This window comes from Rhinopithecus bieti, unplaced genomic scaffold (assembly GCF_001698545.2).
Source record: "Rhinopithecus bieti isolate Rb0 unplaced genomic scaffold, ASM169854v2 scaffold_29830, whole genome shotgun sequence".
NCBI lineage: Eukaryota > Metazoa > Chordata > Mammalia > Primates > Cercopithecidae > Rhinopithecus > Rhinopithecus bieti.
The window spans coordinates 520,254-531,756 of NW_016813163.1; the positions used below are offsets into that span (position 1 = coordinate 520,254).

At 44.2% G+C, this 11,503-nt stretch overlaps 1 protein-coding gene across 1 annotated transcript in view; it reads left to right on the top strand.

Moving 5' to 3' along the window:
• The window catches only part of ECRG4 (ECRG4 augurin precursor), a 14,519-nt gene extending 4,565 nt beyond the window's left edge, over positions 1-9,954 (top strand). The window contains exons 2-4 of the mRNA XM_017847748.1: positions 4,365-4,412; positions 6,352-6,509; positions 9,554-9,954. Coding sequence (XP_017703237.1) covers positions 4,365-4,412; positions 6,352-6,509; positions 9,554-9,715 — 368 coding nt within the window. The 3' untranslated portion in view covers positions 9,716-9,954. The remainder of the gene's footprint in view (positions 1-4,364; positions 4,413-6,351; positions 6,510-9,553) is intronic.
• Positions 9,955-11,503: the final 1,549 nt, after the last annotated feature.

Sequence of the window (11,503 nt, forward strand, 5' to 3'; positions counted from 1 at the left end):
TTTTTGTGAGATGGAGTTTTGCTCTTGTTGCCCAGGCTGGAGTGCAATGGCATCATCTCAGCTCGCCACAACCTCTGCCTCCTGGGTTCAAGAGATTCTCCTACCTCAGCCTCCCGAGTAGCTGGAATTACAGGCATGCACCACCACGCCCAGCTAATTTTTGTTGTTGTTGTTGTTTGGTTTTTTGTTTGTATTTTTAGTAGAGATGAGGTTTCTCCATGTTGGTCAGGCTGGTCTCGAACTCCTGACCTCAGGTGATCCGCCAACCTTGGCCTCCCAAAGTGCTGGGATTACAAACATGAACCACCATGCTCAGCCTACAATGAAAATCTTTATATAATCCCAAAGGTGACTCTTTATGCCACCTCCAAACTTTTTTTTTTTTTTTTTCCAGACAGGGTCTCACTTTGTTGCCCAGGCAGGAATGCAGTGGTGTGATCATAGCTCACTGCAGCCTTGATCTCCCAGGCTCAAGCAATCTTCCCACCTCAGCCTCCCAAGTAGCTGGGACTACAGGTGTGTGACACCATGCCTGGACATTTTTTTTTTTTTTTTTTGCTTTTAATTTTTAGTAGAGATGAGTTTCACTACGTAGCCCAAGTTGGTCTCGAACTCCTGGGCTCAAGTGATGCTTCTGCCTCGGCCTCCCAAAGTGCTAGGATTATGGGCTTGAACCACCATGCCCTTCCTCACTCACAAACATTTAATAAAGAAAATGACAGTGGCCCTTTCTTGATCAATGTATTAATACCAAGCACCTTCAAAGGAGCATTTTGCAGCTCTGAATTTGCTGGGAGAGCTAATACTAGCCAACTGGATTGGATAAATTCAGGAGTGCTTATTATTGCAGCCTAGAATGAACAACTGATGATATTGGGTGAAAAATCCATAATACAGAAAAAAATCACAGCTGTTCTATTGTTCCTTATTCTTTTCCTCAAACAACTTTAGTGTAGTGTCCAATTATATGTACTGATATGGAGTTCGGTGTGTAGTACCTGGCACAGTAGCAACATTCATAATTCATAATTTGGGACTTATTTGTGTTTTTCGGTCTATAGCTAAGGTTTGGCGAGGCTACATTTGCTGCAAGAAATTGCAGCCTCATCGCAAATGCCTAAATCAATGTCTATTTCAACATCAGACCACATTTCATTCATTAATTGTTAAGCACTTTTACAGAAGGCAAACAGATGGAGGGGCCATACTTAATTCTGTATGCACTACCCTGTGAGCTGTTAGAGACTGACAAATGTTAAGACATTAATGAATGCTATTATTAGTGCCAAGGATCATATCTGTCTCCCTTGGCAAATATTTTCATAGATTTCTTCATTGAATTTAAGCTTGGAAGAGAAGTAGAATGTTTAACAGTAGTCCCACCCCCATCTAATTAGAAAATCCCCTCTACAGTAGCCTGGTCAAGTGCTCATCTTTGTTTATTTATGTTCAGATGCCTCCAGCAACTCTTAATCTCAAACCCCCCAGGGCCATTTGTCCCATCTTGGGTGGCTGTCTGTCAAGGTGTTAGAAACCTTACTTCATGCCCTAACCTATGGCCCAGTGGCCCCTCAAAGCCATTGCTCTACTCCCACAAATTTCCTTCCTTCCTTCCTTCCTTCCTTCCTTCCTTCCTTCCTCCCTCCCTCCCTCCCTTCCCTCCCTGCCTCCCTCCTTTCTTTCTTTCTCTTTCTCTTTCTTTCTGTTTTTCTTTCTTTCTCTCTCTTTCTTTTCCCTCCCTTCTTTCCTCCCTCCCTCCCTCCCTTTCTTTCTTTTTCTTTCTTTCTCTCTTTCTCTTCTTTCTTTCTCTTTCTTTTTTTCTTTCTTTCTCTCTCTCTCTCTCTCTCTTTCTTTCTTTCTTTCTTTCTCTTTCTTTCTTTCATCTTTTCTCTGAGATGGAGTCTTACTCTGTCACCCAGGATGGACCGCAGTGATGCTTGGTTCATTGCAACTTCCATCTCCCAGGTTCAAGCGATTCTCCTGCCTCAGCCTCCCAAGTAGCTGGGACTACAGGCATGCACCACCACACTCGGCTAATTTTTTGTATTTTTAGTAGAGATGGGATTTCACCAAGTTGACCAGGCTGGTCTTGAACTCCTGACCTCAGACGATGTGCCTGCCATGGCCTCCCAAAATGCTGAGGTTACAGGTGCGAGCCACCACACTCAGCCCCACAAGTTTTATTTCTCTAGGTTAAACACCTAAACTCCTTTAATTTCTTCTCATGTAACATGTGCTTGGGCCCTAGTCCTCTCTGGACACTCTCCTTTGACCACAACTCCAGTTTTTCTATGACCTTCTTCAAGTGAGATGATGTGAACTGAACTAAATAGTAGAGGGGAGGTCTGCTCAGAGCTGTGATGGAACAGAGACAGGGCAGTTACTTTCTTTTTTTAAGTATCCTTTATTGAACAGCCTAAGATTGCAATGGCTTTTTAAACAACTACATCACTGTAGACCCACCTGAGCACAGACAGCAAAAACCACTGCAGCTCTCCCACAGGCTGCTGTGCACTACGCTGATATCTTAGCTCATCGCCCAGCAGACTCCCAGCTCTCATAGGGAAGGTGCGAGGGAAATCACAACCTCTATTCCCTGGCCCTTCAGTGTGGTCCCTAGAGATCTTATGAAGCCATTTCCATGCCATTAAACCTCGAAAAATTGGGTGGCCGTGTAATTTATCATCTAAGCTGAAACACTTTTGAGAGCAAAAGGAGGCACTATCATTAGTTTACAAGGACAAGAGGTATATACCAGGGCTGTCCCTGGACAGCCAGAAAGTGTGGCCACCCTACCCGTGAATTACCAGGGAGGCACTTAGCAGGAAATAGACTTAATAAGTTCTAGCAGGTTCCCTGTCCCATCCCAGAGGGCAGGCCAGCAGGCTCCCTGGATGGCCCAATGACTCTGAAGGCAGTTAGGTAGCACTTTAATTCAAATGCTGCAGGAGGTTAGTAGGTTAGGTGGCTGCTTATGAACCATGGGTGTGCTAAGTGACTTGGGCTGAGAGGCATTCGTGTAAACACTGGGTATGCTAATAAAATGCATCCTCAGGTAGGGCAGCCAGCTTGTCACTCTTGACTATGGATATATTTTTCTCCCCAACTCCATAGTAAATTCTTTATGCAGAGGTTCTCTTTTAAAACATTTATTTTTTCCCCCAGCTTTATCGATCAATTTATTTATTGATTCACAAACAAAGCAGGGCTTCTTAATTTGATTTGGGTCACAGACATTTTTGAGAGTCTGGCAAAAGCTATGGTTCCTATTCCCAGAAAATTTGCCTTTGCAGATGCAAACACAATTTTACATGCCTTTTTAGACCCCCTGGAGCCTATCCATGGAAGGAGAGGCTAAGAACCCTGCTGAGAAAGTGGTCACCATTACCTCCATCCCGGGGCCTGACTCCAGTTCCTTACACCCAAAGATGTGCTACTCACTACTTACGATGTCAGCACGTCTGCATGCAACAGTTAAGGGTCAGAAGCTTCTATAGGTCCGCAAGCCAGTGCGCTGGGTGGAAATGTGTGTTCTATCAGGCCAGACAAGGTATTTTCTATTAAAAACTATTGAGCTGATCAGAAACACTTTTAAAAGTGAGTACAAATGACAGCAAGTGGTACAAATCATGCTTGATTTTAGGATGATCTGGGCAAGATACAAAACTCGGCTGCACTTTTAGAGCGAAGGCAAGTTCCCCAGCGTGTGGGAGCCTGACTCCCATTTCTGCCTGCCTCTGTCTTCACACGGGTGACCTCTCTGGATCCTCTCTTCTTCTTATAAAAACACCAGTCACTGGATCTCTATCCCTCTAAATCCCACACGATAACATCTTGAGACCCTCTCAGTGATGGGTCAGGCTGGGAAAAAAAAAAAAAGAAAAGAAAAGAAAAGAAAAAAAAAATTTAAAAATGAAAAATCTTGAGATCCTTAATGGATTATATCTGAAAAGACCCCATTTCCAAATAAGCTCACATTCAGGGGTTTCTGGTGGATCGGAGTTTCAGGAGGACACTATTCAATGTATTACACCATGAAGCGAAAGTTTGCAGGAAGATAAGCATGACAGATGGCTACCCCTCATAGTAAGACACAGGGCTAAAAGAACCGCGTCACTCTGACTAGCACAAATCGTAATGCCCTTGGTCTGCTGTGGTCATTATCACCAGTATTAGCCATGGGCAGTCTGAATTGTTTGTCCTGCAGGACAGGGAATACAACAAGCATTAAATACTGCGATGTTACCAAGTTGCCAAATCAAGCCAGGGGCCCGCAGTTCTTTTTTCCCACTCTGATTTCTGCCTTTGATAAATTGAAGGGAGGAGTGTAAATCTGATATGGATTTCAATTTTCATTCCTTTAGGTGGCATAAGTGGAAATAAACTCAAGCTGATGCTTCAAAAACGAGAAGGTAAATATACCCCAAATGGATAAGGGATGCATTCTTAACTGGATGGAAATGAAGTGGCAATATGAAATGTGCTCACGGGAGTCTTGTATTTGGAAAATCAAAAGTGTTTACTCCTTAAAAGGTTAGCATATATGAAGGGCTTATTCTGTGGGTATGTGCTATGGTATTTTATTAGATAAATACTGCCAGTAAATGTCTGAAGGTTATTTTTCTGAAACCTGTCAGTGTGGACTCAAAAATAAAAGAAACAGTGGTACAGTTAATTGCATGCTATTTATTTTAGGATCATGAAGCACTTTAGAGACTATCTTTGGAGCACATAATCCTCAGCTGGTGGGGCAGGCGTGGAACACCATTGTTGCCGTAGTCCGTGTCTCCAATGAGCTCGTGGGGAAGGGTTTCAAACAGGAAAGCCTTCCTTGTTATTAGCCTCTGTTTTGAAAAATGCATCTAAGATAAATGTGACAGTGGCAAAATGTCATAGAAATTGAACAGTCTGGGGGTCCCAACACACAGGTTCTGGACCTGCTGTAATCAGATCAGGTGAATCAATTGTGGGGTCTTGTGAATGTCATTTCCCCTCTCCCAACTTTCATCTCTATCTGTAAAATTAAGAATCCCTTAGAAATGAAAAAGTGTGACCACACTTCTGATGTGACCATTTAGTCACTTATTCTTTCCCTCCTAGTTTACGGGGGATTCTAGCAGGCTAAACTTCCTCCCTGAAGTGGGGTCTTCAGTCGTTCTTCCCACACCCCCTAGTTGCTGCTCAGGGACCCTCCCACAGGTGGCTGGAGAACAGGAGGCCACCCTTGCAGGCAAGGATTTCCTTGGGGGCATTCCCAGCATCTTTCCCTGGGTTTCCAGCCACCCGTGAATCCCTGGTCCACTCCCAATCTCTGAGGCGGCTCAGAGTGTCCCCTCCCTGTGCTGTGTGGTGGTGAGAGCCTCACCTCACCGATGCCCAGGGATGCACAATGCCCTCACAGAACCAGCTTGTTATAGGTGAGCAAGTTGCTGAGGCAGTCACAACTCCTAGGTGTGCATCCCGCAGCCTCGTCTCAGTTCAAACCAAGAAACACATATTGAGCCCCTACTGTATACAAAACAGTGTTAACAGTCCCTGAAGGGACTGTAAACAAAAAACCCTGCTGATATTTATCCATATGACCGACAAACGCATCAACCCTGCATTTCCATGATCCTGTGCATTTTTCCTAATGTCTTTGAGAGGGACTGTCCATCCACTTTTATAGATAAGGGGACAGGGCTGAGAACGTGACAGCAGGGGCAGAAAGCCTAATGGCACAGTGGCTTCCTCGGGCACATCCTGCAGAAGTGGTTCCGTTTCAGCAATTGAGACTGTGATGGAAAGACATTAGCAGCAGCAGTGTGAGGGTGCGGGTCAGTATCCTGCATCAGTGGTCAGACTGTGAGGCGCAGACAGGCATTGGCTTAAGGGAATTCTGTGTCTCAGCGGCCTGGTGTGAGAATCAGCTCTACTGTTGGGCAGCGTCTGGTCCCTGCTCACCTGGGGCTTGTCATTCCAGTTCCTTTCTCTTACATAATCTCCTGAGCCAAGCACAACCCTCTTGTGTTTGCATATGCAATGGACATGCCCGTATACCTGTGTGGCACTAGATATCCAGTCTGTTTCCTGAATGATGAGCTGAATTTCATTTCTACCCTGAGGACCCAGAGGTTGAAGTTTAGTCCATGCCTCTTTATATGGCTGTGCCAAATAAAACTTACTAACAGGAAGCATGGTGATGGATGCTACGAGGCTGTGTCACATTGCCACATGCAAGTAAGAATGAAGTTGAGAGTTAAAATCTTCCTACACATGGTGGTGGGGGATGGAATGTATAACAGGGATTCACCGCAAGTGAGGAAGGAAATCATTCTTTGTGCTTTGGGGATGGGGAATTGATGATTTCAGCACCTGTTCCGACTAAGACTAAAGTGGCTGTTGATGAGAACAAAGCCAAAGAATTCCTCGGCAGCCTGAAGCGCCAGAAGCGGCAGCTGTGGGACCGGACTCGGCCCGAGGTGCAGCAGTGGTACCAGCAGTTTCTCTACATGGGCTTTGACGAAGCGGTAGGTGTTGCAGGCCTGGCTTCCACAGGGCAGGGTGGCAGGGAGGAGGCGTGGCTCAGGGAAACAGGAAGCAGAAAATTCAGCTTTGCCGTTCATTCCTAAAGTAAGGGCCCCATCATATGCCAAGTGTTATCAGGCACTGGATCACGTTACCTATGGTGTAAAGTCAATGCCTGGAAGTTTCCACCAGGGCACATTCAGGAGGCAGAACCCAGGGCAGTCATGAACGAAAACAGCAGGGACCTAGATTCATCGAGAATCTGACTTTCTTGGCAACCCTTTTAACTTGGCTGAACAGTTTTGCCAGGGTAGCCTTAAAATAACTCACAATCCCCCAAAATCTTTTCACTTTTACCTTGAAGACTGTCAGAAACAACAGGAATGCCAGGATCTATGATGATAATGACAAGAGATGAAAAAGGACCTGTAAAGAGAGGATGGGTCTGTGTAGAGGTTTGGGGGAAGATTTGTCAATGCACTTAAAGGAAAAGATGTTTTACAGTTCATGCGCCTAGATGGCACTGGTGGACGCATTCATTGAATGAAAGACAAAAAGTTTATAATCTTAGGCTCCCAGCTGGAGTGCATGTGCAGGTGAGACGGCAGCCCATGGAAGTCACAGATGTGGCCACATGGATGTCCGTCCACGGTGACTGACCTCAGGTGATCCACCCATCTCAGTCTCCCAAAGTGCTGGGATTACAGACGTGAGCCACCGTGCCTGTACCTGCATGTTAAACTCCCAATGCCCATTTTAATGATGGTCATCAAAGAAATGCAAATTACTGAAAGGGATATAGCATTTTTGTCCATCAAACAAGTAAACGTATAATTTTAGTTTTCAATGAGAACACCAGATGCTGCTGAAGATTCCAGAAAACTGTTGCTCTTACATGTGACTCACAGGAATGAGCGATCTGACAACACTCAGAGATACTTAAACGCGATTCCGCCCTTGCCCCAGGAACCTCACTAGGAAGAATGTGGTCTAAGTAAAGGGCAAACTGCACAGAGATGTAAATAACAGCACCTGCATTTTGGGTTGTTGTGAATGTGAAGTAAGTTCATACCTCTAAGTACTTAGAATCATGTTCGGCTCAGAGTTTGGCTCTACGTGTTCAGCTATTTGCACAGAAAAAGAAAAAAAGGCAAAAAGACACTTAGGCAACAAGTAATATGTCCAGTGGTTGGAAATGTGAAGGACATTATGGTATAGCCACATGATTTCATTTTATGTAGCCACTAAAAATGATCTGTCTAAGGGGTTTAGTTTTTTCTTCACCTACTGCAGTATTGTGTATACACCGTCTAAATGAATCAGGTGCGCACTGTGAAAAACACTTCCAACTGCCCAGTTGGAGGTCCTGCCCATGAAAAGCCCATCTGCTCCCTGCTGGGGCTGCACAGGCCACCAGTCCTCCCTCTACGTCTCACACAGGGAGGTATGAACTTACTTCACATTCACACATGGCGGCGGGCGGAGGTTGCAGTGAGCCGAGATCGCGCCACTTCACTCCAGCCTGGGTGAAAGAGTGAAACTCCCTCTTTAAAAAAATAAATATATAAATAAAATAAAATGAGAAAACCCAAGAAGCAAGATTGTTTCACCGTGGCCAAGAATGTTGTATCATGGGAGAAGCAAAACTAAGAGACAGAGCCAAAGAAGTCGGTGTCCTCCTTCCCAAGGCAGAGGCTGAGGTGGGCTCAGATGATTCAGACCCCAGGTATAGAGAATGGCAGTGAGAAACTGGAATCATGCTCTTTAACCCAGCACTAGCTGGCCCAGTACCCACCGAGACTGGATGACCACTGAGACCCAGAGACCACAGTCATGGGCTAGGTTGGGGATTCCAGCCTCACAAAGTTCTCAAATATTAATTAAAGTTCTTAAAAATTAATTAATAAAAATCACAAAGTTCTCAAAGAATTAATGTTCATTGGCAGTCTTGTTAAAATAAAAACAAGTTGCTGACACCCAAACATCAGAAAGTTCCATGCAGGAGGCATGGAGTAGCTGGTGCCTGAGAACCTGCATTTGTGATTTGGATGCAGGGGTGCATGGGCCATGCTTGGAGAAAAACTGGCCCTGCACCCCAATAGCATGACCCGTTCACCCGCCCATCTGTCATCTCCCTGCCTTTTTGGTCTCACACTGAATCTCTTGCCACATCCTGAGCATCAACACACGAGTCCTAGTCTAAATTAATCTTGCACCTTCACCACCACCAAAGAAAAATTAGTCTCTTCTTTAAAAAAAAAAATGTATTAATAGCCAAGATCAGTTGCCCAAACCAAAAACCTGAGCATCATTCTACACTTCTTACTCAGCTTTAGCTTCTCTATCCCTTTTATTATCTGTAACTGTCTCTTCTCATATCTGTCACTCAGGAACAGTAGGCTTCTTGAAGGCAGAGACTCGGTTTGTGGCAGCCTTCCAGTGTCCAGCACAGGCCATGACACACAGTGCCCATCTCAAAGCATTTGCAGAATAAATAAGTGCATCTGTGTACACTCTAACCAACAACATAGGTATAAGAGTCACCATAAAATATACCCCCAGTTCTCTGCCCTAGCACTATAATAGGCCAGTGCAGTGGTTGATCTAACTCAAGCAACATTTATTAAGCATCTACTATATGCAATACAAAGGGCCAGGCACAGGAATGGGTTAGGAAGGTAAGACAGTGTTTGCCACAATAAGATGTGGCCTAAGGGTCAGGCCAAGTTGTTACTGCATTTGGGCAACTGTCCATTTGATTTACAGAGACAGAAAAACGTTTAAGTCTGGAGTACATTTAGCAAATATTTTACAAAATTTGCAAAGGTATGGGCCTGCACTCCTTTGGGAAAAGATAGCTTTTATCAGAGTGAATACTCCTGACTTTGTTGGCCTCTGAGCACAAGAATATGATAACAGGGAATTACTAAGGGTTGTTAATCACTGAAGAAAAACCACCATGGAGAAAAGCCATAGGTAAGATTAGATCTTAGGGGACTGTGTGCCCTTAAATCCGTTCTCTATCATTCTCTCTCTTTTCCTCCAGAAATTTGAAGATGACATCACCTATTGGCTTAACAGAGATCGAAATGGACATGAGTACTATGGCGATTACTACCAACGTCACTATGATGAAGACTCTGCAATTGGTCCCCGGAGCCCCTACAGCTTTAGGCACGGAGCCAGCGTCAACTACGACGACTACTAACCATGACTTGCCACACGCTGTACAAGAAGCAAATAGCGGTTCTCTTCACGTATCTCCTAATGCCTTACACTACTTGATTTCTGATATGTTCTATTTCAGCAGATCTTTTCTACCTACTTTGTGTGATCAAAAAAGAAGAGTTAAAACAACACATGTAAATGCCTTTTGATATTTCATGGGAATGCCTAACAATGCATCTCATTTAAAAACAGAAATAAAGCATTTTGTTAAAAAGAAAAGTCTCAGAAGTCATTTGGGTGCAAATTAAGCTGGTGACATTTCTCATTCCCTTGATGTTTTGAAGGTGCATCTGAGAGGCACCTCTCCGTTATCACCCTGAGATTCCTCATCGTCACCCAGGCAGACCACGGGACTGAGCAAGAGGTCTTCAGTTTGTTAAAATGCAGTCTACATGAAATGCAAGACATACGATGAGCAAGAAAAGCTAGTTGAAAATGATCTGTGGTTACAGAACATGGAGGATGCCAATCATTTGACAGAGAATCTTTCTGGTTCGGAGCTAGAGCTGGACCTGTTTAATATTACCATCCAGGAAATGAAGGGCAATAGAAAAAAACCCTGAAAATTGGTTGATTTCAGAGCCACAGTTATCTAAAAAATAAAACTTTGTTCCATGAATTTAAGACATATTTAAGAATATTCTTTGCATTGTAAACAACCTGAGTGAATGAAAGAAAAGGTAGTATTTGCGTGAGGAGAGGGAGGATAAGAAGACGGGGAAGTGATGCAGAATCTGAGCCTTTGCTGATAGGAGGGGGTCTGGTTCCAGCCTATGCAGAACTGCAGGGGGTGAGGTGGGGGAGGAGATTAACAGCATGAGGTGGGCAACTCAGAATGAGTCTTAGACTTTTGTGTGTCACATACTCCTCTGACAGTCTGATGAAAGCTTTTTGCTCTTTTCCTCAGAAAAATCACATGCAATTTTGCAGAGAGCCTCTGACACACACCCCCATTCAGAAATCCTATGTAATCAATAACCCTGGGCCCAGTAGGAAGCACTGGATTCAGAGCAGCGGTGTTTACGGACAATCATAAACAAAGGCCATTGTTTTCTTCCTTGGGGAGCCATACAAATTAAAACTGTAGTAAAATATACATAAAAGTTACGCTTTTAAGCATTTTCGGGTGTACAATTCAGTGGTTAAGTATATTCACATTGTTGTGCAACCATCACCACCATCCATTCATCTCTGGAACTTTTTCATCTTCCCAAACTGATACTGTATCCTTTAAACACTAACTCCCCATTCCTACCCCCAACACCCTGGCAACCCCCATTCTACTTTCTGTCTCTATGAATGTCCACTCTAGGGACTTCATATAAGTAGTGTAATACAGTATTTGTCTTTTTGTGTCTGGCTTATTTCACTTAGCGTAATGACCTCAAGGTTCATCCATGTTGCAGCATGTGTCAGAATTTCCTTCCTTTTTAAGGCAGAATAATACTCCATTGTATGGATAGACCACTTTTGCTTATCCATTCAACCATCAATAGATACTTGGGCTGCTTCTGTCTCTTGGCTGTTGTGAATAATGCTATGAACGCGGGTGTGCAAGTATCTTTTTAAAGTGTCCCTGCTTTCAATTCTCTTTGGAATTGCTGGATCACATATTCATTCTCTGTTTACTTTTTTGAGGAACCAGGCCAGGCACAGTGGCTCACACCTGTAATCCCAGCAATTTGGGAGCCTGAAGTGGACTAAAATACAAAAATTAGCTGGGCATGGTGGCAGGCGCCTGTAGTCCCAGCTACTAGGGAGGCTGAGG